Source organism: Corvus brachyrhynchos, unplaced genomic scaffold (assembly GCF_000691975.1).
Source record: "Corvus brachyrhynchos isolate BGI_N302 unplaced genomic scaffold, ASM69197v1 scaffold56, whole genome shotgun sequence".
In the NCBI taxonomy this organism is placed as follows: Eukaryota; Metazoa; Chordata; class Aves; order Passeriformes; family Corvidae; genus Corvus; species Corvus brachyrhynchos.
In genome coordinates this window covers 6,636,492-6,662,735 of record NW_008238664.1, presented here as the reverse complement: position 1 = coordinate 6,662,735, position 26,244 = coordinate 6,636,492, and the positions used below count along the sequence as shown (strand labels likewise).

General features: G+C 37.5%; 1 protein-coding gene across 1 annotated transcript in view; it reads left to right on the top strand.

The window, feature by feature from the left end:
- Nucleotides 1-26,244, top strand: part of UBN2 (ubinuclein 2) — a 46,363-nt gene that overhangs the window by 11,648 nt on the left and 8,471 nt on the right. Inside the window, 12 exon segments of the mRNA XM_017737877.1 lie at nucleotides 3,276-3,413; nucleotides 4,617-4,729; nucleotides 5,754-6,252; nucleotides 9,647-9,717; nucleotides 10,690-10,819; nucleotides 12,147-12,265; nucleotides 12,909-13,022; nucleotides 14,352-14,495; nucleotides 17,838-17,888; nucleotides 19,255-19,297; nucleotides 19,965-21,503; nucleotides 25,224-25,470. Of these exon segments, the coding sequence (XP_017593366.1) occupies nucleotides 3,276-3,413; nucleotides 4,617-4,729; nucleotides 5,754-6,252; nucleotides 9,647-9,717; nucleotides 10,690-10,819; nucleotides 12,147-12,265; nucleotides 12,909-13,022; nucleotides 14,352-14,495; nucleotides 17,838-17,888; nucleotides 19,255-19,297; nucleotides 19,965-21,503; nucleotides 25,224-25,470 (3,208 nt within the window).

Genomic DNA, 26,244 nt, shown 5'->3' with positions numbered 1-26,244 from the left:
CTGCCAGCTGTCCTTTTCCCCAGCATTAAAAGAAAAACAAACCAACCAACCCACCAACTTGCCTGCACGTTTTGGAAGAGAAACCTTCTTTCTCACAGGAAGGCTCTTTGTGCTTGCTTTTTGATGTCTCCTTGGATTAGCAAAACAATGTTTGCTAATTGTTTTGCTAATATTGTTTCCCCTTAACCCTGTTTGAGATTTCCTTGTAGGTTCTATTACACTGTAGTTTTGGAAAGATAGTTATATTTTTGTTTGAAAACTTAGCCTTAAAGGACGGCAAAGCCAAAGAGTGCATTTCAGTTCTTTGCATCTTGAAGCATAGAGATCAATCAACTCTATATGTTTTGAAGTATCTTGAAGTGTGTAGTGAACTGTGTGGATATTTAGTCCATTTCACTGAAGGAACTGTATTTGACATAATTTCAGTAGTGTGGCTTTTATTCAGTGGGCTACTGATGATCAAAACTAAACAGTTCCCTCCACCCCACGCTGGTTAGAGGTACCTCAAAAATAAACTAAACAAGGTACAAAAAGTATACCCACTTACCTTTTAGGTAAGTACTATGTATTTCACAACAAATAATAAGCTACGTTTGTTACAACATTTGGACATATTTGCACCAAATCTCATTCCCATGGCTTAGAACAAGTGTTAAAAAACTTCTTCACATGTGTACTTTCGGAGGTTGTTGTCTGGAAGGGAGGTGAATGAGGAGAAGGATCACAGTAGAATATCTGAGAATTGTGGTCAAAATACCTGACCACAAGAGTAGACAATATTAGTATAGGATACTGATGTGGGTCTGGATTTCAGAACTAAATTGGTATAATCCATAGAAATTCACCATTCTTGGTAGAGTGATGAAGTTGAAACCAGTTAACGTATTTTTAAAAAGAACTAAATTATCTTTCATACCAAAACATATAATTAGATTAATGGCACTAAAAGCACAGTAATGTAGCTCAAGGACAATAGTTTAACTTACATATGGACCTGCTTTTAGGTGGTCAGACAGTTTATCAGTCTTACTTTGTTATTTGAAGAATGATTCCATAATCAGTCATAGGACAAACCTGTGTTCACAGGAGTCGGTCAAGTCCTCTTTGTAGGTCTGAGATTTTTTTTGATTCTCTCCCTTGAAATGCGTAAGGAAGAGCAGAACACTGTAAAGGGCTTTAAACTTACTGTTGTTCATAAGATAAATTGTGTGATTTCATACACAGGAAAAACTAGTGCAAAGCAGAGGCCTTGAAAACAATTCATAAGAAGAGTTAGAATTTGCAAGAGCCATGTTCCCTTTAACTGAGAGTTCTGGAAGCACTTCAAAATGAAGCTTAATCTCTGTTGCTAATACCTTCTACAAACATACTCATTTTCTGTTCAGTTAGGGCACCGGAAAATAGTAAGCTTAGCTCAAAGTGGGGGTGTACTAGCTACACTGTGGTCTGTAGGCCCTTTTGTCTAAAATAAAACATTGAGTTAAAAGTTATACCTTGTTCAGTAGGCGCAGGGTAAAAACAGATTTTGGTAAAGTAGTCTTACTCAAGGGTTAAGAGGAGCCGAATGTCAGAAAGGTCTTTTAAAGTCTGAGTAAATTCATAGTTGTCAACAGCTGTTGAAACCTCAACTGCTTAGTTACACATCCACATCTTGCTGATCTTACTTGCCTGTTGACTATGATGGAATACGTTCAGTCTGTATGTTGAATGAATTCTGCCTTTCTTGTTGCCTTGTTCCAATGGATCTGTGCCACGCAGCATGTTGATCGTTCAAATAATTTGCTGTGATTCATGCCTTCCCCATTTGCAGACTGTCTTTAATCCTCATTTGTGTGTTACTCAGGCCTTTCTGTACAGCTCCGCGTCTAAGTTTTTACTGTGTTGGCTTTTGCTTCATATGATAATGGCCCCAGCTTTGACTGTGTTGCTTTTTCCTTCTAACTTGGCAACTACTGTATTCTTCAGTTTTGATCCCTTACTGCCCCAGCCTTGCCAATACAGTTCATACCCTGTCAGCTCAAATGGGAAATATCTGCTCTGTCTCTTAAGCACTGTGGATAATAATTTCTTTTCTGTCCTTTCATTTTCCCTGTACCTAATGAAGCTGGTTCTGAGAGCTGTGGCAAAAAGAGTAGTTTTCTCTGAAATTCTTACGCAACCTCCACTCTCAAGTTTGCTTTGCATGGTCCTCCTGGTCTGTTAAGATGAATGACGAGGCCATTATTAAGCCACTTCACTTCCATTTTGTCCGATTAATAGATTCTCTTACTTTCTTGCGCTAGCTTTTCATATCATCTTAGGGTACTTCATAAATGCTGTCACCACTTTTCCTTTCCCATTACAGTCTTTCTGTACTGCTTGTTAAGCTCTCTGTTCCAGGAAGATAAAAGGTGATGAGTCTGAGAAGTTTCTAACTACTTATTCAGATTAAATCCCCAGGCAGGCCTCCAGTTCAGGCTCTTTCTCCAGCTTCCTTGTTGAAGTACACATTTACTGTTTTACTTTTCTGGATAACTCTTCTTCATGTCTAAAAGTTTTTGGTAGCCTAGACTTTTCAGTTCTTAAACTGTTTTATCTTCAGTATATTTTATATGGCATGGAGGTTGCTGATTGCATGTAATAATAGAATCAATATTGTCATCCACTATACTGATTATTGACCACTTTCTCTATGTCTTTGGATTTCAATATTTTTGAGATTCAGCTTTATAATTCTGACTTGGAAATTTCTTCATAGATACAAAGTATTTGTGTGTATATATATATATATAAGGGTTTGAAACACTTTGTGGTTTTAAAATAGTCTGAACAGAGTGAGACTGTTTGCCTTTAAATGAAACAAGTCCTGCCATTGTGGTATTTAAGAGGCAATGTTGTATAAACACCTAAAATTGGAAGTAAGGTAATTGATACCATCATTAAGTTTGTCATGTCCGGGATAGCATTTTTAACAAAAGAAAATTTCAGAGAACTTTTCAAGAGAAGTAGGTTTTTGAGCAGGGCACTGTGGTGAGTGACCTTCACAAAGCAGTACTTTTAATGCTGTAATCCTGTCTTTTCTTACAAAAAAAAGGGCATTGTTTTGAAAGTTGAAAGGATACTCTGTGATATTAAAGTTCTCTGCCTCAGCCAGTAAACTTTCTATAGAACTGCTAGCCTGTTTCTATTCCAGCAAGCTGTGCTGTGAATTGGTATGTATTTTTTCATGTATAGGTGAATAAACTACATGTTTAGTTTATTAAGAAATGCTGATAAATTCATCTTTTCCTGCCCAGTATGATGAATTGGTTCCTGCATCCCTGACAACCAAATACGGAGGGTTTTATATCAACACTGGTACACTGCAGTTTCGCCAGGCATCTGAATCAGAGGATGAAGACTTTGCAGAAGACAAAAAACATAGGCCACCTAAAGTGAGTGATTTTAATTAAGGCTTTTATACAGAAATAGAAGCTAGGTGGACATTAGAAATACTTGATACACTTAGAATAACTCAGATGAAGAGTCCAAAAGCAGAATGATGCATGGTACTGTATTATTGCATTTTCTGTTTTGTGGCTCATGTACTAGGATTTAGTAAGTAACTCAGGATGTCCACAGGCTGTCCAGTCTTGTAAGACTAAGCATCTGTTTAGGCAGCCTAATAAGTTGTGTCCACCCATCTTGAACTGACAGATGATTCTGTAATTTTGTAAGAATTTTATTCTGTGAGATTAGGCCTTAAATTCATCAATACTGCTCTTAATGATTTTGCACAAAGTTTGCATGATTTGAAATTGTTCCTAATATTGAGAATAACACTTAAACCAAAATACCTGTTAAATTCAGTTGATAAGAATAGCTATATTAAAATTATATATACAATCTTTCCAAACAGCATGCTGTTCTATAAACTTTGACAAGTTATAGTCAATGCAAACATAATTGCAGTATGACATTCACAGGTTGCATGCCATTCTGAGAATTTAGTGCTTCTTGGTGTCCTTTCCTGTTCTATATCTCTTGAAATCTAACATAATTTTAAGGTTCTTGTATTGACTCTGACTGGGATGCAGTTAACTTTTTTTCTAGCAGCCTGTGTGATGCTATGGTTTTAATGTGACTAAGATAGTGTTGATAACTACACCAGAATTTTGCCTGTTGCTGACTAAGGCTTGCACAGTCTGAAGGCTTTCTTTTCCCCTGCCCTGCACTCTCAGGTAATCTAAGGATCAGCAAGGGAGGGGAGGCAGCTGGTCTGTATTGGCCAGAAAAGATGTTCCATACTGTGCAACTTCACTTTCAGCAATGACACTGTGGTAGCAGAGGAAGGTGGGGGAAGTCAGTCTTCCAAGGTGGCCATTGGCCATACTGGCTGGGCAGCAGTCTGCATGTACCTTAGAGTATTTCTCTTATCGAAAACTCTAAATTTGGTAACTGTTTAAAAATTATTAATAACTAACACTTGTCAGGAACTGCAATTGCTGCTAGGAATCCATCTGACCATTTGCCTTTACACACATTGAGGTGTTTTTCCTGGCTCTGAATTGGAAAGTGTAAAGAAAACTAAATGTTTCTTGCTCTAGTAGTCTTTTAGGGTGGAAGAATCATTGTCCTTTATTTGATCTCTTTTCTAGATAGCAAAGTTAAAAGACAGCGAAGATCGTGGAATGAAGAAACGCAAGCGAAAAGATGAAGGGACAGAAAAGGAGAAGAAGCCTCGGAAAATGAAAGTTCCTAAGCAGTTGGGGTAGGTTTCTTTTTCTTTATAGGAACCCTTGAATTATATTTGAGGTTTGGCATCAAGATTGTGTGCCATAGCAAGATTATTACAGCTCTTTTGAATACTGTATTTTTAAACTGTAATTAATAGCCTATAGATTTTGTTACAGAATTTGTGTGGGTTTTTTGTATGACTCAGTCCTACAGGCTAATTTTTTTTGCCCCCTGAAATTTTGAACAAGGGATAATAAGGAAAGACAAATGACAGAAATTTTGAGTCCTACGAATAGCATAAAACATCATTGTCCTACCCAACATCTAAGATAAAAGTAGGAATTACATCTTCTAATGAAAAATAGTTTTCTTCCTATCTCTTTGTTTCTCATCTGGAAGGCTGTAAAGGTAGTTTAATTATTCTTCTATGTATTTCTTACCAACTTTGTGTGTGCTTTCTGAGGCTAGCATAGAAGGATTAAGGTGGTGGGGTTTTTTAATTAGCTTCTAGAAAACTATCGTTGAGTGGATGGAAGTTGTCTTACTATGAATATTCACATTGAATTTTGAAAACTTATTGATCTCATTTTTACCAAGGTGACAAATGGGTAGAAAATTCTCGGTTTAAATAGAATATAGATTTTGAGCCTGCATTTAAAAATACTTACCAATGAAAAGAATTTTTTAAATGTACATGGTGTACAGGCAACCTGCCACCATTCAGGAGTCTTGAGAGGCAAGTTTAGGTATTTTAGTATCATAAATCTGCCATGAGTTTTAACAGTTGTGCCAACTTCTCCATAATTAAATTGAGAAGTCAAAATGAAATCATCTTTGCCTTAATGTGTACAAAACTTAACAAATGAGTTGGAGAGCCTATAATCACGTGACTACCAAAGGTTTATGGTAATTGATAAAATGGCCTGAAGAAGGAAGCAGGAAGTACTTGCTGCTTTCCCCTGATAATTTTTTAATTGTACTAAACTTTGAGTTTTGTTGTGAAAGGTTACTAAGGCCTCAAAAGTTGCATGCTAATGAAAGATTTCTTTCCTCTACAGAGTAATGGCCTTAAATTCACACAAGTCTGAGAAGAAGAAAAAGAAATTGTATAAAGACTCGCTCTCTCTGGCTGCCATGATCCGTAAATTTCAAAAGGAGAAGGAAGCCATGAGGAAGAAGGAACCTAGTCCAAAACCTCCAGTGACTGTTGCAACCTCTACCCCTACTAAAATTCCTTCCTCCTCTCTCAGTGTGGGAAATGATATCTCTGACTTGAATCTTAGGATCAATGATCCTGTCCTCTCCATTTTTGGTAGCACAAATGAACCTGAGCTCCTGCAAGAAACTGAAAGTGCCCTGGAGATGCTGGGAGACATTGACTTTGACAAGTTGCTTGATGGCACTTCTGATGGCAGCCCGGTCTCTGAGCTGTCAGGAGAAAATGGAAATGTCACTCAGGCAACCTACACCTCTCAGGTCATGACACCCAAGCAGGTGCCTGCCCTCCCAGAAGGTCTGCCTATGCTACTTGAAAAGCGCATTGGAGACCTTCGAACAGTAAGTATGAATTCGCTGGTAGTGGATTGCATTCAAGAATCTGAGAGAACAAGGAAGAACAATTAGGACATTGGGCGTCATCCTTGAATTGCTGGCTGAAACTTAAAAAATGAAGAATTGATGTTAATGGCAATCTTAGTAGCTGTGTTCATAGTCAGATGAAAACAGGCAAGATGATGCAGGTCAATTCTTCAAGCAGTGTTTGTTTCAAAGTGGAAACAAGGCTTTCTAAACCTTCTATGTACAATAACTTGTAATGTTCATTTCTTTATGGGTTTTTCTCCATAATGGAAGTACCAGTGTTACTTTAACTTGAATTGTTAGTTGATGAAATGGAATGGGTGTTTTTCTTACTTTGGAGGAGGTAACCTGAAATATGACTGCAGCTTACAAATCCATGTATTGATTTTTTGGCTTTAACTTGCCAAAAAAAAAAAAAAAATCCAAATGAAAAAAAGCCACCAAAAACAGAAACCACCAACCACAAAACTGAACTTTTTCTTCTGGAAGGTTAGAATGGAATCTAAACTCCTCAAAAATTAGATGGACGATGTTAAATTAAGAAGTTATGAATATCCCAGTAACTTACTGAGGGTTCACCGCTATTAAGCTATTACATACTCCTTGTTTCAGTTGTGGATGTTATCCTAAGTTGAGAATAAATTTGTTGCTTGTTCAGATTGATATTAAAGCTTTTCCTTATTTAGAATAAAGTGCAGCTTTTCCTTACTCAGAGTAAGTTTTGAAAAAGCAGTTCAAGTTACTACCTTTTTTGGACAAAAAGAAAATAATTTAAACAATTGCAGAGCTTGCTTTGCTCTTACATGTATGGAAATGTTTTCTAGTTTTCTTATTTATTTTTAAACATGCCAAGGTAAATACAGCCTGGGAATTAATATTTACTAAAGTGGAAGAGCTTCTGTCTGCCTTTTGGTATGCAGGTTAATTTTGCTATGAATCAACAATAAGCTTCTAGCAAAACTGCAGAACTGGATTAGGCCAAAAGTTAGAAAGTGTTAGTGACCTACCCCAAGTTAATTCATATTGCTTCACCATATAACAGGCATCTTTGATTTCAGTGGCTCTTGGAAACATAACTTCTCATAGAATCATAAAAATATTTGGGTTGCAAGGGCCCTTTAAGATCATCCACTCCAATCACCCCTGCTGTGGGCAGGGATACCTTCTGCTAGACCAGATGGGAACTATTCTGTCTTCTGTTTTTGACAGTGTCTTCTGAAAGTTTCCTGGTTGAGCAGAGCAAGTTTAAGTTTCCCCTTACACTCAGAGAACAACTAAGCTTTATGTTGACTTAAACATTGCAGCTTCCATACCTCCTGTAAATTGCAATCAGATGTCTTCTAAAAAGCACTACAAATAAATGGGACTTGTCAAATATTTACCAGACTCTCACAGCTTTAGAGCTCTAGCATAAAGAAAAATTTATAAAGCTGTGGGAAGAAGCCTATGTTCCATGGATGGAGTATAATATATCGAGATTAAAAAAATAATAAAATTAAAAAGCCATTGACTAATGACAATAAAAATTTCCTGACTTCCTTTGGTAGATTAATGTGTTCTAGATCCCTGAGTGGGCTATTCTGATCTGCCATGACAGAAGGCAGTATTGTACACAAGCAGTAAAGCAAATAAAAGGGTTTTTTTCCTATTTTTAAGGTCACTGTCAAGATAATCACTCTGGAAAAAAACCCAATCATAGTTAGTAATAGCCATGAAGTCTTTAATCTACTAGTGTTGGCTCTCTTTGAAAGCCAGCAGTGCTGTCCATCATGATGCTATAATGCTGGAATTGCCTTTCAAGGTCTACTTGGCACCAAAATGTCAAAGCATACTTTTCCTTCTGCTTTATATAAACCAGAGGATGATTCTAATCCTTGTGTTAATTAGGCATAAAGGTACTGGATTTAAGACTTTTCAGCTTGTCTTTTTGGTACCCTATCACTTACAAGCATCGATAACCTTTCTAATTTTTTTAGCAGGACAAATACTTCAGTATTCTTAAACAGATAGTACCATCCCCTCAGCAGCTGAATTTATGGTAGAAAACAATGAGTGGAATGCAGTCCTTGCAGGAACTTAAACTCCAGTATCAATGTTCATGACTGAAGCAATAAAGCTCTCTTATGGCTTTGACAGAGTATCACACTGTTTTCCTGTGCAGTGTAGAGTTCACAATTTTTAGAAAGTATTTTTCTTTCAAACTTAAATGGGTCAGTTACAAAGAGCAAGAACAGTAAGTATTTAATAGTAATAAATTAATCACATTAACACTTGCATTTATTTGTAGCTTTTAGTTATGTTGTTGCAAGTCATTATTTTATTTTGTTTTGAAGACAATTAAAGATTCTTAATTGTTTGAATATTCAGCCTCATGGCATGTTGGCTGCCTCTAATGTTTGTCAGTCACTATAATGATACCACACCTTCCTACTTTTCTGCATGGATATAATTTTCTAGCTCCTCTAGATACTGCAGTCTGGTCCCAATGCCAACATGTAAGATGCCAATAGGCCTCTCAAAGTGGGGCTCTTTTTTCTCGACTTCTAAAAATATGCAGATTAGATGTGTACATTAGAGAAAGGTTCTTACTGATTTTTGTAGAATGGTACAGGGAATTGGCTTTGTCCTATAAGCTGTCATTCCTTGTGAAAAGAAGGATCTAGGTGATAAGAACAAAGATTAAGGGATTCTGCATGGGAATTCCCATGAGATCAGTAAAAACTTCTAATAAAAGAAAATGCATATATAATAAGGCTGTTTCCCTCGCTCCCCCAACCAGACTCAGGAAGAGACCAGACAAAAATACTAGAGATACAGTCCGAAGATGGCAAGAATGCTGGACAGCAGCAGGAAAGAGGGATGAGGTATTCCTCTAGCACACATAATCCAGTTGTAGAAATTGCAGTGAAGGTTTGAGAGAGGTCTAAGAAAGCTGGGAAGGTGTAACTGGATGGGGCACGTAACAGGTAGATGAAGATGGAGTAGGAATGTGTTAGTTAATGCTCTTGCCTTCTTGACCTGTCAAACAATGCTCCTCTTCATAAAACAGTGATAGTAGAATGTTGGTGGTGGTGCGGTAATAAAGCATCTACCATTCTCTTAATGGTTATTCAAAAGATAAATGTGTTAACATCGGTGATCCAGGCAGATCCTAAACAGAATGATTGTTTGCCCTGGAGCAAGGCGTGTATATTTAACAGTAACAGTCCTCATTTTTTTCTGAACAGCTGAGTATAGCTTGGTTTTCTTTATTCTTTTCCAAGTAATGTTTTCTGGGAAATAAGAATATGATATGGCTGTAAAAGTAAAGATACAAAGATTGCTGGGACAAAATATTCTGTGAACTTGGATGCTTTTTTTATTGTATTTCCAGGCTGCCAAGATGTTTGATGAAGAAGGCAGGAAGAAGTTTTTCACACAAGACATGAATAATATTCTTCTGGAGTAAGTGCTTATCTGTAGAACCTTCCCTTTTTGGAAAGGGGGTGAAAGGAAAAGTACAGAAGAGGAAGTATTATTGAGGTTGTTCCAACAAAGCCTTAAAAGTCAATGAAGGTAGATCAGTCTAAGCTAGTTATTAGCTAAAGAGACTTATATGTGAATACAATTCCTGTCATGACTGTCTGTCTTTATCCGGTGTAAAATGTTTTGTAGTGCCCTGGTCCTTGACTTCATGTATAAAATTTAACAAAATTGCCATTATTTGCTCCTGCCTCCCACTTTTGTAACTCAAAACACCTTCAGCTTTCATGAGGGAAAATGCCAGATTTTTTTCTCTGTAATGTTCAACTAAGGGTTAAATAGAAAGTTCTGTGTTCATACTCTAAGAAACAAAAGTAATCTCTAGAAGACTGTAACAGTCAAAATTGATTCAATTTTGATTCACAGTGGTGGGTGTAAACTAAATTTGAATGAGTGTTCAACATTGCTGGACGAGTACATGCATGAATGGTTCCTTACCTTTGATTAGGACTTGTTCCTTTCATAAAAAAGCTTATCTGAAAATGTCCCAACCTGCTTTGGGGCCCTCCCTGCCATGTGGTCCTGGGAGAGGGGCCCTGGGGGGGAGACACGGGGTTTCCCTGGCCCTGGTCAGCCTCGTTCCCCACTGGTTGTTTTGTGTTCCCTGCGCGGGCAAGGACCCTCGGGTCCCGTGATTGCCTCAGTTCCTCAGCAGAGCCCCGGCCATGTGGCTGGAGAAATAAACATCTCTGAAACATCTACCAAGAATATATATTTCTTTTCCACGGGCCTTGTTGTCTGATACGTGTGTTACAGTATCCACACTGTAACAGCTATTTTTAGTATGCATAGCTAGAATATGTTATGCTTCCAAAGCTTCCTTAGGTTTTTGTTCAGTTGTTATCTTTACCTTGGAGTGTGTCTCTGATTGACTGTCTCCTGTTTGTTTGTCAGTATTGAGCTACAGTTACAGGAGGTAAATCCTGCCATCCGCAATGGAGTGTACTCACACCTGGAGGCTTTTGTGCCGTGCAATAAGGACACGCTGATAAAGCGCCTGAAGAAGTTACACCTCAATGTCCAGGTAATGATGGCGAGATGAGCTCCAGCAGGAGTCAGTTACGTGGCAGCAAGGAGGACTGAAGGCAGCAGAGTAGAGCAGTAGCCACACAGTCTCAAATCAAGCAAAATATTTTGGATCAGTTGCTAGATAAGTTTAAAAGCTTCTTTCTGTATACCTGGTACTGTCACTACATTAGGAACAAATATTTTAAGCATTTCAGAGTCTTTATTTGAGAATGAAGTGCTTTCATCTTGAAAGCTGGGTACAGGCTATGAAGGAGTGTTTCTGCTGTCATCGCAGCGTATTACTTGTAGTCACAGGGTACATATCAAAGCAGCAGTAATAATGGTTATGACAAGCTAAAAAAATGTACTTTTGTACTCACCTTAGTGTCAAGAAAAAAGGAAGGCTAGACGGATAATAGATGACCCAGCCTGTATTATTTGCACAAATTTTCCTTTGTGACTAGGTCTTACAAATACTTTGTATGCCATTTTCAGTTAATTTTCTCTTGAAAATTGTTTTCCTATTGAATAAAAGTTTTCTGTGATCTGAAGTACCCTGACCAGATTCTTTAGATAAAATCCAGGACTAAATCTTGCAGAAGATCTGAAGATGAATGCAGATATCTCAATACTTGCTAATAAGGCAAACAGATTCAAATGCTATTTCTAAGCAGATAAATATAATAGAATATTCTAGTTCTTTTCAATAAGCAGTTAAAATTAAGAATGTAAAGTCAGAAGATGTAGGAAGTGAATTTAAAACATGTAGTGAAGTGCATAATATGTTACCTTAACGTTTGAAGTTCTTAATATTTGGAGACAATTCTAAGTACATAGTTCTTACCTTTCAGGTACATGAATTGCATGTAATAACAATCTAATACCCAGATAATACATATTCATATTTTGTTCATTATCTAGGTTGTTTTTATACCACAGTTTTGGAGACCTGACTGATAGGATATTTATTTGCAAATGTTGAGATAGTGATTGGTCAATTTATCTCACTTTTCCCCCCTTAAGTTTTTTTTCCCTTCCCTATTTTAATTTAAAAGCATTTTTTAATGAGATCATGCCATAATGTTTTGGGATATTCATGATACCTTTCCTTGTGACTATCTTTTGTTGTTTCTGGTCTCAAGACTTACGTGAGGAGTATGTGCATTTATAGAATGCTGTTGCACCTAACAGGATTCAAGTGCCATGTAGAATATGTCTGTTGCAGTCTATAAATAGTACTGGGAATGTTACCTTGGGAGCGATCCAGAAATTTTCATGAAACTACCTGAAATGCTCTTTATTTTACATCTAATAGGACTATTTTGGTGCTTCTCTTTTCCCAGGATGACCGCTTGAGAGAACCATTGCAGAAGCTGAAACTGGCTGTCAGTAATGTCATGCCTGAACAGTTATGCAAATACCAAGAGGACTGTCAGGCCCGCAATCAAGCCAAGAATGCCAAGTAGGTTATTCCAGAGGCTGTACATGCCTGTTTAGAATCCAGCTGGAAGTTTGTATCCATGTTGTTTACTCCCTTAGCTCAGAAAATCACTCAGCTCCATTCTCTTTTTTGAATTGTACAAAATACCTAATTTTGTGTAAGTGATGTTATCATCTGATACCAGAGAGAAATTCCATTAACTGAGTGAGATAGGTCTTGATAGAAAAAATAATCTGAAGGATTACTGGTCAATTCCTAGAATGGTGGATTAATGGAGGAGGATGGTGTGTTCAGGTTATTGATGTATTTTGTCCTTGTTCATTGTAATTGTTTTGATCATAGTTAACAAATTTTGGACTTGGAGAGGTATGAATAGTTTGATAAGCATCCTGCCACTTCCCAGTAGAGGCACTGCATGAAGCTTATAGGGGTGTCAGTGAAAGCATCTGTACAGTGTGTCCTTTTCATTTGCCTGAGAACCATAAAGCAGTGGGGAGAGGGAGATTAAACTGTTTATCCTGTCAGGAAGTATAGCAAAAATCTGAAAACAGGTCCTCTGTGGGTTATTTTTCCCCCTAACAAACACCTAGAATGACATTCCATTTTCAGTGAAATATTTTGTCTGTGTAGTATAGCTGTAATGAAAATAATTGTTCAACTGTAGGTTGCAAGCAGAAGATGAACGAGAGAAAAATGGATCAGAGGAAGATGATGATGAAAAACCTGGAAAGAGGGTTGTTGGACCCAGAAAGAAGTTTCACTGGGATGACACAGTGAGGTAAGACAAAACTACCTTTTCCGCCAAGAATTTTCACTGACTTTATAAAGGGATCTCCAAGAGGATGTTACTACATGATACTATTGAATAAATAATTTTTCCCAGAATTACACCTTGGAGAAGTTTTGAAGAGTGTTGGTGTTAAATAGGCAAACTGAAATTCTGTAATGGTGAAACACCTTCTTTAACTCAAAAGGCAAGATCATCCTATATCCATCCCTTTTAAGTTTCACAGCTTGTTTTTCTGCTTTATCCAAATATATGAGAATTTTCTGACTCGAGGACTTTGAGATTCTTTAGGTAAAGAACAGTTGTGTAAGCAGAGCTGTAACTGCTTCCCACGTTTCTAGGAATAGGTTACAAAACACCAATGAGCACTAGAGATTTTTGCCACAGGAGGACAGGCCATCAAGATTGGTGATACTGATTTGGCAAGCCTCCCAATCCTTGGACACAACAACAACAACCAGAGTGCATTAATCTTAACCCTTTCTATTCCCTCTGAACATAAATTCTTTGTTATCTCTCAAGAATAGCACAGATTCTTTTCTGAAATGATCAGTTAGTAGAGTTCAGTTTCCTAGAACAGATTTTTCTGAAAACGGAGATGACTGTTATTTAAATAATCTAGACTTTTAAGCAAGCAGATCCTTCTCAATTAGTAATTTCTCATGGAAGATCTAAAGATAGTTTTAGTACAAGTGTGTGTGTGTGTGTGTGTTTTACTAAAAGGGGCTGTTGGACATTTCTCAATGAGTCTTTCTAGTATGTGAAGACAACAGGGAGGAAAGCTTCATGAAATATCTACAAGCAGTATAGCTTGGACCTACCAGGAGGGGAGAGATACTTACATCTGTTGCTTTTTTCATTCAAGAGGCTCTGAAAGGCTGATGTTACTTAACTGTGTGCACTTTTATATTTGTAAGAGCAGTGAAAGACAAAATCCCTGTCAGAAAGGATCCTCTCTTGAAGTACTCAGTGTAGAATGGATTTCATTTCCTTTCCAACAAATGAGAGGTCACTGTGAGCAAAGTGAGAGATGTTCCAACTATGAATAAACCACAAAGAAAATGTAAAACAAATTACAGCATGATAATAGGATGAAAATAAGAGCAATAGAGTCTGTTGGACATGGATAAGTGACAATGGTAGATCGTACCAGTTTGTAGTAGCAATACTTTGTTCAGTACAAACTTCAAAAAAACACAGTTGGAACTGAGCGCTTCCTACAACTATCAATGGGCAGCAGCTTCCATTTCTTAGCCTCTTTCTGCTGGGCTTTTGAAAGGACTGTGTCTTTCAGTATATTTATTTTGTTTCTTTTTGCAGGTCTCTGTTGTGTAATCTTGTCAAGATCAAGCTGGGATGTTATGAGCTAGAGCCAAATAGAAGTCAGTCTGCTGAAGATTACCTCAAAAGCTTTATGGAAACAGAAGTGAAACCACTTTGGCCTAAAGGCTGGATGCAGGCAAGGTAAGATACCTGCTTTACATATCTATTAATTTTGGTGTTAACTATTTCTTTGGTTCCTGTTTATTGTCTTACATTTGACTCAACCATGTACTAGTGATATTGGTTGGAACTTAAGAGTATGTTCATGAAGCTGGAATATTTTAGAAGAACAAATGTTTTTCTAAAATGAATTTTCTGTCTTGTTTGTAAGCCTGAGAGTGAAAAACCCAACTGTTTTCCTTGGAGACCTATTTGCTTTTTTCATCTCTTAGAGACTGAATTTACTGATGCTTCTAACACCGCATGAAGCATGAGGCTTCATATGAGGAGAAGTATGAGGTGGGAGGGTAACAGTTTGGGAAGTTCTTTATGTGATATAGAAAGCGATAATGATCTAGAAAGCAGTTTTGCCTGTATGTTGGAACACTGAATTATCAGACTGCTCACACAGGCTTTAAAATGATAAGCTAGAATTTCAATAGCAGTGTTCACAAAAGACTTAAGGTTTTTGCTGTCTATTTCTTGTTTGCAGTTGGGATGCTCTGTTTGACAGCAGCTAAAAATACACCAGTTTCTATACTTAGTTCTTACTGATGTAAGAAGAAACAACCACACAAAAGAGAGGGAGAAATAAAATGAGAGCAATAGTAAACTGTTGTGAAATACATATTTGGCAGAGATTTCAAATGGTTTGGAGTGAAAGAGGAGCAAGTATGATTTGGCCTGAGTTCTCTCTGTAGCACCCACTGCAAAAGATAATTTCATCAAACCTCAACCTGATTGTAAAAGCTAAATGATACAACAAAACTAATCAACTTGCTCAAGAATACCTTGATTTTAGTTTAGTCAAGTCTGTATCAAGCTGTAAAAATAACTGTACTGAGATATTTCTTAGAACAGTCAGTGCAGAAATAGCTGGTTTAATAGTAACAGAAGGAACAAATGAAGTTTTACACTTCCTGGCATACAGCTGATTTATTTTTGTTCAGTGACTTAGTTTTTTGTGTGAGTATGCTGATGAGCGAGATGTTATCTGTTATGAAGATTTTTATTGAATTAGATGAGACAGAGAATCCCAGTTTAGTTTAAGAATGGAAGATATGAAGATCACTGATGATAGCAGAGAAATCAAGAGATAGTGTGAGGTGATTCATGAATATATAGAAGTGAAGCATGTTAAAACTTTGTATTGGAAAGCCATAAAACATATGGTTCTCTCCTTTCCATTTGATAAGTGTGCTGAAACTTTCCATGAGCTTTTGAAATATTTATACAATTGGTTTCAACAAAAAAAAAAGACAAAAACAAAACAAAAACCCCAAATGCCCCCTAAAACAAACCAAAACCAAAAAGCAAACCAAACAAACCCCAAGAGACAAGTTATGACAGAACATAACTTCCTGTTGACCAGCAAGACTTCATTTACTAACTGGGTGGTTTTAGTACCATAATGATTTACAAATTGTCCTATATCCACTGGGAGGCACTTCCCTGCTTTCTGTTTAGGAAGTGATGGATTGTAATTTGTAGGCAAACAGCTATGCATGGAAAGAGGAAAAGAAAGCATTTCCTGGAGTCTGGCAGTGGTAATTCCTAATGCAGCACATAATTTATATTCTGGATGCTCATTTTGTTGGGATGTTAGGGTAGGGATTATGCTGAAGTCTTAAAATTTTTCATTTTTATATGTGGCCTCAAGTGGAAAGGAGCTATATAAAATTGAAAAAAATTAGGTATCTAATGCTAAAACCAATCTACTGACTGTGTGTTTCTGAAGGAATTCTTTCTAATCAGAATAGAACTACAGTACCAGAACTTTTTGGGTTCAGCTTAGAAGAAAAACTTCTTGCACTTTCAAAATTAACTTTATTTAATGTTTCTCATAGCTTCATAAAGAAGCAAGAGGTAAGGTATTGATCATAACTGGAAATTACAGAATCACAGGATTGTTAAGGTTGGAATAGACCTCATATACTGTTCTGTCCTTTCTTTGTACCATATCTGTGATTTCTGTCCTTTTGTAGTATTTACACTTTTGTCTTTAACCTTGAAGGATGACGCTACAAATTACAGGGGCCTGTGATTAATTTTGAATTTTCATTTCCAAATTAAAAAGATTAAGGAATGGATAAAGCACCAAGGAGGAGGTGGGGAAGGAAGTATTCTGGAGAAGCTGTGTAGGTTGGGAGGTGGCACATTAAACGTGTAATAAGGAATGCTGGCTTTGCTCCATGATGTTCTTCATAGGCATTCAGTAGTCTCTGACAGAACAATGTAATACAGATTTGGAGGTTAGTATGGTGAAGAAAATGTGAAAATGGAGCTGGAAATAGAATCTGAGAAGTAAGGCATTGAACTGTAGTGAGAGATGTCAGCATTTTCTTACCAGATGACACGAGATTTGTGAATACTCTGACTTTTTGTAATTATTGCAGCTCTGCAGGTTGTATTATCAGTGGTGAAAAGCTCTTGTTTAGACAGCTGTTCATAATGTGGCCAGTGCCAATGTGATGGCAGTGCTGTAAAAATATTATCCATCTTACTTTGCCTATCTGGAAACAAGGAAGGGGACCAAGTTTTCATTGTCTGTTTATAGCTGCATTTGAATAGCAGGCTGTAGGATAGGTACTGGTCAGCAGTCATTTTCACTTCCCACTTGTCAACTCAGGAGCTGAAAACATTGAATAAAAGCATGTGAAGTGTTGAGATTTGTTATACTGGCTCTTGCCATTCCTTGGCTCTGTAGTAGTATGTGTAAATCCAGTGTAATTGAAGACAGAAATGATACACAATAGCCTGAAGTTTTTATTTTACTAAACTTTTTAAAACTTTAGTAAAAGTTTCTTCAGTACTAAAAGTACTGAAGAAAATTAGAAACAAGCTTGACTACTGTGTTCTGACTTTTATCTTCTGTGCTTAAAAAAAAAAAAACCACAAGAGATTAATAGCCACAAACCCAAGCCTGTGATCAGTGGGTTGGACATGTAGTGTGAAGAGTTTACAATAATCCTTTATTTTATGTTTGAAATATTTCATTAGGCTTTGAGGAAAGAGCATTCAAAGTGTATTTCTTCTGTCCAGTTGAAGGAAGTAATATTCTCTTACATTGATTTTTGCTTGGCCATTTACAGAGGTATTTTGAGCATAAACACAAATTATTAAAATTTTTTTAGATTCTTCTATTCATGGATGCCAAGACCTATACTGTGACAGCAATACAAACAAAGTAATCACTAGCTCCCTTGGGGACAGATAATCAAAGGCTGCTTCTGAAAACCAAAGACTGTTTGTGTATTTGGTGGTCATACACCGTTTTTGTCGCGGTAGAATCACTTCATATTTCTTTTCTCACCACTGTTTTAGGATGCTTTTTAAAGAAAGCCGAAGTGTTCACAATCACCTCACTTCTGCTCCGTGAGTATAATAGTGACAACTTGCTAAGATCTTTAGGTTGTGCATTGCATCTTTTCTCGTCTTCCTGCTACCTGTTTTGGACAGAGGGAAGGAAAGGGAGGTACTTTGGGATTTGTTTGAAGAAACTTACAGTGATGTTTATAATCTTTTTTTAATGCTTTAATTTAGGCATAGAACTGTAATGTTCTTGTGGCATATTTTAACTCACTTGTGAAGTGGCTAGATAACTCCAGGGGATATTAATTCTTGAATTAATACCTTTTACTCAAAGCATTACACACTGCCTAAATTTTGACATTCAGCATATTAAACTGAACTCAGACTGCAGTACTTCCTGCTTTTTTCTTTTCCTCATAAATATCTCTAATCACAGAAGTCTGTGTATCTTAGTGGGATTTTATCTTTTTCATTTTCCGACAACATGGTGTGCCACTCAGGAGCTGTCCACATTCAGTCAGAGTTCAAATAAATTATTATGACTTTGAATGACACCCCAATTGCAACTTTTGTGATAAATATGATTAACATAGGATATTTTTCTACATAACAGCAAAAACTGAGTCATGGTCCACCTACATAAAGTCTTTTTTTAACCAGGCTTATTTCTAGTTGCTTAGGAAAGGATCAAAAGTTGACTATAAGCTGTAAATCTGTTGACTGCCCTTGGAGAAATAAAGTGTGAAATGCTGAACCTCTAAGTTGAAGGGCAGTAACTAATAATCCTTAATGCTGTGCTTACTTGTATAACTGCAGTTCATGTACATTGCAAAAGAAAATCTGACAGTTTACTAAATGACTTCTTGCAACAAACAAGTTAGGTACAACTGTCTTAAGAGCTGATAAGCAAGAAACCACTTTTATGGGGGGAAGAAGCAACTGGTTTTATCTGGTTTGAAATAAATAAGATAGGAAGCATCCTCTTCAGGGATAAAAATGTCAGCATAAGAAGTGAAATTATATTAGTACTTTAAAAGACTTCAGTGTAGACAAAGCTCTGCTAAGTAGACAAAGTTGTAATATTAAGAGGCTGAAATTAATTGATATTTTGAAGTTCCTCTAAATCAGAAAAATAAAAACAGTTCTCTGGATATATCCTGATCTATATGTCAGGTTATATCAGCAATTCAGTTGATTTTGCAACTAATTTACATGGAGATACATGACCAGAAAATGAATTGATAGCATGCTATTTTTCTTTCCCCCTGTATTTTAAACCATTTTTCATTTCAAGGATGTTTTATTATTAAAGCTGGACTCCTGTAGTCATCATTCTAGTTTATTTGGATATAATCAGGGTAACACTTTAAGAGGAAAATGGCTTGCCTTTTTTTGGTCTTCTGATGCACATTTATCCCTTCTGTTTTAGGGCAAAGAAGAAGGTGATTCCGGCCACTAAACCCAAAGTGAAGGTAAAAGCCTATTAAGGTATCTGAATATCCACTTAGTGGTCCAGTATGACCATTTGATACAGCCTGCCTCTGGTCCTGAAAAATTCTTGCAGAAAGTTTCTGTCAGGCAATGCTTATTGATTTGGTGGTCCATTACTTTAAAGAATGTAGTACAAAATACTTCTGTATAGCTTTGTCACTTTAATCTGTATTAGTTTTTTGAAAATTGACTATGAAGAGGTACTAGTTCCAGTGAAGTTTCACATCTTTGAATGTGTGCTTTGTGTGTTTTCAGTTTGTGTTAAACTTGGCAACACTGGAAAACAGTGTGGTTGGAAGTATAGAGGTCCTCATTTGACATGACCAGGTGTTGTCTTAATTCAGTAGCAGTTTTATTAAGTGGTCAGATTAGCTACCCTATTCTTCCCAGTACTGATTGTTCTTCACTGTGTGGGACACTTTGTTACGTGGAGCAACAACACTAGATTTTTAAATACAAATATTGAATTAGCACACAGGGTTCCTAGATATCATAATAAGATATCATTTCATATCTTAATATGAACATTTCAATAGTAGATCTTTGGTTTGTCTGAATTTACAGAGTAAAAGTATTACACTAAAGACAACTTTGAATCTATTCCAGAAAGACTATTAAACCTGACTTTTCCTATCCCTTCATTTTCAGGACTCCAGTCCAAAAAAAGAACAGAAAACCTGTATGTCTTCAGTCAATTCAAGTTGTGCTACTGTATTGGGTTCCAGTGCAGCTGTCTGCACCCCAGCCAGCTCTAGCTGCACAGCAGCTCCAGAGACCATCTGCTTGGATGACTCACTGGATGAGGACCTCTCTTTCCACCCACCCTCACTGGACTCTATTTCTGATGCTCTGGCAGTTATCAATAATGGTGCCAAGGGATCACCTCTTGGGTCCACCATAGACACACCAACATCCAGACCTCGCCCTGGGCTGAGAGAAGAGAAACTAGCAAGTATTATGAGTAAATTGCCTCTGGCAACTTCAAAGAAAGTAGAGCCCACTCAAACATCCCATTCATCAAGTCTTATTGCTGGTCACACAGGGCCAGTACCAAAGAAACCCCAGGACTTAGTTCACACTGGTATCTCTTCAGGCCTTATTGCTGGATCTTCAATTCAAAATCCCAAGGTTTCCTTAGAGCCTCTGCCAGCCAAACTACTTCAGCAAGGACTACAGAGGTCAAGTCAGATCCAAGCTGCTTCCTCCTCTTCTCAGACTCATGTTTCTTCCTCTAAGACTCAAGCAGCTATTTCCACCTCCTCTCAAAGAACCAAGGATGCTAATATCTTGGTATCATCTGCTGAGGCTCAAGGTGGTACTTCCTCAACATCACAAGTGACAAAGGTGCACCAGCATTCAGCTGTACAGCAGAAATACGTATCTCCTTTACAAGCAACTATTAGTAAATCACAGACCAATCCTGTGGTGAAATTGAGTAGTAATCCCAAACTGTCTTGCTCATCACCAGTCATCAAGGCTCAAGATAAGTCTGTAGTATATCGCCTGCCTTTGTCTAATCCCTCCTCCGGAAGTGGCTCTCAAGTGTCTCACCCACTGGTTTCTCGGACAACATCCAGCACCTCTACCTCTAGTAACTATTTAGCCAAGGCTATGGTGTCACAAGTTTCTTCCCAGGGTTTCAAGCCTCCCTTCTCCATGGCTGCCTCTCCCAAACCTGCTGCCTCTCCCAAGCCCACTTCATCTAAGCCCTCTGTGACACCCAAGCCCAATGCATCACCTAAATTTTCATCCAAGCCCACCTCATCCCCCAGGCCTGCAACAACACCCAGTTCTTCCAGTTCAAGTGCACTAGTTTCCCAGAGTAGTCACTCCAGCAACAACCCCCTTCATAAACAGACCAGTGGTGTAAATATCAGCAGGCAGTCTCCCACAGTGAATTTGCTGTCCTCTAATCGCACCTCAGGCCTTCAGCCTGCAAAGAACCCTCAGGCTTCTTCAAAATTGCCCAACTCTTCTCCTTCTGGAACTGTTGGTAAAAATAATTTGGGTGGAGTTGGAATGAATGTACCTGCCAGCAGAGGCAGTAACCTTAACTCAAGTGGAGCTAGTAGGACTAGTCTGTCTGGGGGAGCAGGAAGTGGAACACAGGGTGCTACTAAACAATTGTCAACTCCACACAGACCATCTTCTGCCTCAGGGTCTCCAGTTGTAGCAGCCAGCGTGCAGGTATGCATCTAACAAGTTTACATTTGAGCCTTACATTAATATTTATCATATTTATTTTGTAAACATTCTTAATATATTTTATCTTGGTTTGGAAATACCATAAATTCAATTTTTTACTTTTCTAAGCATAATGCTGATACTGATGAAACTATTTCACGCTAAAGAATACGTATTTCCAGCTGATGTGAAATGCAGGGATCAGTGTGGAACAAATCCTCACTGTAAACTGTTGATTGGTCTGTACTGTGGGACAGAATTTGCTTTTTTTTTCTTTTAAGGGTATTAGGAAAGGTAAGCTTTGTGTGACCATATTTTGAGGGGACGTGGTATTTTCTTGCATTATGGGATTTGTGTATTCTTGCATATTTACATATTTGTAATGATGGTGGTCATGTAAAAGTATCTTGGTACATTTGTTGTCAGGCTGCATGATTAACCTCAAAACTAGAGTCCAGTTGCTTGTGGTTGAGTGTAATTCAAGACTTGTAATTATAATTAACACTTGCAGGGGCTTTTCTTCTGTATTTGTGACTGTATTTTATTTTGTAGGATCTAGTCAAACTGAATGAGACACCTCATTAATGTATAAATACCCTAGAAATTGAAAGCTTTTACTATCACTAGAGATAAGACAAATCAGACAAAACAAATATTTTGAAAATACTGTTGTTCTAAAACATACAAACCTATTATTTATCCAGAAGACAACCTGCTTTCCCAAGTTGTGTTCTTCTTACTGGCAATGCTTAGTTACTGAGATGATTTGATGTTTTCCTCTCTTTATTGTTCTCTATGCTGAAGTCATCAGTACTTAAGAAAATAGTATTGCTGTAAATTATATTCTTGGTGTACAGCAAATGTAAAGCTCTTGTTATTCTGAACAGTGCACAATGCTGTTGCATGCGAGTGGTGTATACTCAACTTCTAGCAATTAGTTTGCCATCAAATTCTTCTTAATGCAGTTGAATAACAGGAGGAAGATGATTTTTACAAGACACTTCTATGGTCTTTCATCCTACTGTACTGAAACAGTCAGCAATAAAAGTTTGCCAGGCTCTGACACAGCATTCACTTACTCTGGGTGCTTTGAATGGAAAAAAAATCCCCAACCTGTGTGCTGTGTCAGGTCCACTGAGGTACCACACAGGGTCTGGAGAAGAGCTGAACCAAGTACAGTGCAGTTTGAGTGCACTGGAAGGTGCCTGGAGGAGACAAAAAGGGCTACAGTGAATGGACTAGGAAGAGAGTTGTTTCTTCCTGATCCAGTCCACAGAATCCAGTGGATACAATTGCTGTGATGTAGAAGAAAACATGAAATGGGTGTGCTAGTGCTTAAAGATGATGGACAAGGGAAGTAAGCAGTCTTGTGTTGGATGGTGAGATGAATTCTGGCAAACCCTCCTGTAGTTAAAGGCAAGTAATTTTTTTTTTTTAGAAAAACTGATCACCTGAGTAATGAAATGCATTTTGGGCACAGTCCTGCTGGAGAGCGCTGAAGTGTGGGGGTGTGTGGTGAATAATCAAGTAACATGAGTCCATACTATAAACAGCAGAATAAGGTGTGTCGGTATAAAGGGATAAATCAGCTAGAGGTACTGTGCAGCATATGGTATCACTAAAATAATTATTGAGACCTTCCACGTGGGTTTTTTTGACACTTCAGAAATTACTTTGATAACCCAAAAATGGTTCAGAAGAATGGTGCAAAGAAGATAAACCATGGAATAAGGCTGCAACTGCCATGCACTGTGTAGCTTAGTCAGTGGAGTACGTTCAAGAAGAGATTAGAATTAAATTACCTCCCAGTTCAAGTACACTAAAGGGGAAGAGATTTGTGATCACAAAGGGTTTTATTTAGCTATAAAAGTCTAATGGCTGGCTGGTGGAACCACATCAGTTCCAGACTAGTTGTTAGGTACAATGTACTAAGAACTTATGTCGAGTTTTAAGAGGAGTAACTAAGACAGAAAGTGAATCTCCTTTTCTTTAAGGCCTTAGGGATTTAATTCCTATTTGAGATGCTATTAGAAGATGAGAATGGTACCTGGGTTGTTCATTATAATATTCTGGTCTGCCTACATTAAAGATCAAACCAGATGATTTTACGTGATAATAAAGGTGTTCTTAACTAGGAAGCTTCCAAGAAGTGTCTCCCTCCTTTCTACTTCTGATTGACACAGTTATTTACTGGAATATAAGTTTACACCTGCTGAAGCATCACAGAAAGTTACACCTTAAGGACACAAAGCCAAAGAGTACATGTGTGATTTCCTTAAAAAGCTCTATCTACCATCAGTACTCTTGAGCAGAATCTGGCTTAGACTTCTAAGGATCTTAATGACTCAGATCTACATGACCAGGATAAGCCCTTTTATGAACTATTGTACATGAGTTAATAGAAACATCTGAACTGCAGCTCCTTTAGGGCATGCTCTGTAGCTCTTTTCTTCACTGTCCTCTCTCCTCCCAACAATGTGTTGATAGTTTCCTTTTTTTTTTTTTTCCTACTTCTGGGATAGAGTATGTTGTAGAAGTTGGCATCTTTAAGATGAGCAATACAAACGCTTGTTGGGAACATCACATGTAGGTAAATGCACTTTACAGGGTCACTGTTTTAAAATACTGTGTTTTCTCCTAAGAAGCAACTGTCCTTTCTTTAGCTGCTTTCATCAGAACATCTTAAGACCAATACTGGTAATAAAAACTTTATCCATGCTAGGAGATTCATCACTTTGCTTTTTCTGTAAGTTATTACAGAACTCAGTGAAATGTCATTTTCTTTTGAAGCTCGTGTGTTCATTAAAATGATTCTAAGTTTTGGGTTTAGTTGAGGCTTACTTGTAAAAATGCACAGATTCAAAGTCCTGTTCCGTCTGAGTGTTTTTAATTCAAATAGCTACAATATCGGAGTTGGAGTCTGATTCAAAGTGCTTTCTATACTAACTGTTTTGTAGTAAATTATTAGAGAATGGAACATTAGCATAATAAGTTACTATATACGTAGTGAAGGAAAGATTGTTAAACAAGGAGCTGGTCTAATGTTAGAGGAATTAATGTGATTTGGGAACTGTTGTAGCTAAAATGTTCTGGCTAATCTTGCATTTTTATTTTAAAACTATGGTGAATCTAACTTCATTTTGGCATATTTAGAATGGAGACATTATTTTCCTTTGCCTTTTCCTCTGACATGTGCATACACACCTCTACATATACATTTTGCTTCTTAAGTTTGGGAATTTTTACATCTGAATCTTAATTTTCGGAATTCATTGTTTCTCTGTGACCTTTTTTGAAATAATGTTCTGTTAAGACCCAGATTTGGAAAGGGAAGAGGTGTAATACTGTACTTCTAAAGAGCTTCAGATCTCCATTGGATAATTTCGTATTATGAATCTATAGAAGATATTGCACTACATTGTGACTGTAGACCCAGTGCATAATTAGAAAGGAGATCAAGGAAATTACCTGTAAGGCTGATGAGAAAAACATGATAGATGAACCATACTCTCGTGTCTGAATCTGATATATAATTGTGCTTGCTTAGCAAATGAACCCTGGGAAGACCTCCTAGGTGGATAAGTGAATATTTCTTAATAGTTTAATACACTTCTCAACAGAGCAATACTTAACAGGGAATAGTTGATTTTTTTACCCTTAAAGAATACAATTCAAACCTTTAAAAATCTTGAAGTACTGTTGTTTTTTTTTTTTTTTGTATAGTCAACAGCAGGAGCATCGTTACTGGCTAACGCCTCACCTCTGACTCTCATGGCATCACCCCTGTCTGTAACCAGTCAGAACGTGACGTCTGCACCGTTAACTCCTTTTGGGATGCTGGGTGGCCTTGTTCCTGTGACTGTGCCCTTCCAGTTTCCCTTGGAGCTGCTTGGCTTTGGGACGGACACAGCTGGAGCGACAACCACCTCGGGATCTACCTCAGCGGCTTTCCACCACAGCCTAACTCAGAGTGAGTGGAATTATCACACCGGGCTATAAGGAAAGATGCATCCTTAAAATGGAAATTGAGTAGGGAAGCAATGAAGTTCTGAGACACTCAAATTTGGTTCATGAAAATCCATACAGGAGAGTAAATGCGATTCCTTCACTGGTAAAAACTTCCCTTATATAATTACCTAAATGTTATAAATCACCTTTGAAAAGCTTAACTTCATTGTTATATTCACAGTGTATGTTTAGTTTTGAACCTACTTTTTTGGGGTTAACTCAATACCTTATCTTTAGAAAGGAGTATCGTTTTAAAGTCTCCAAATGACACCATTCAGAGACTTAATACGGTGATTCCTAAAAATAGCCTTAACTCAATAATCTCAGATATCAAACAGCTCTCTTATGAAGAGCTATCAACCATGATGGCATTTACTTTTTCTAAATGCTTATAAAGAAGCTGTTTATGTTCTTAACCCATATAAATTGTTGGTCTTTCTGTCAAACAAAATGGTATAAAGATTGCATCCCAGTAGCAAGGCATGGTCGTTGCTCTGACTTTTGACTAATTATATCTGAATAGGTTTGTCTCTGTTGACTTATTCCAGCCATCAGAATGCTATCAGGTATTTATTTTTTTGTTGTGGAGATTAGCCTGCTACTATAGCTACACTATAAAACCAAAACTTACTTCACAGAGACTGCCTCTTTCCTCAAGATTTATTTTTTGTCTTTACTCTCCTTTCCCTGACCCCCCCCCCCCCACCCCCCACTCAAGGATTGCCACACACCGTGC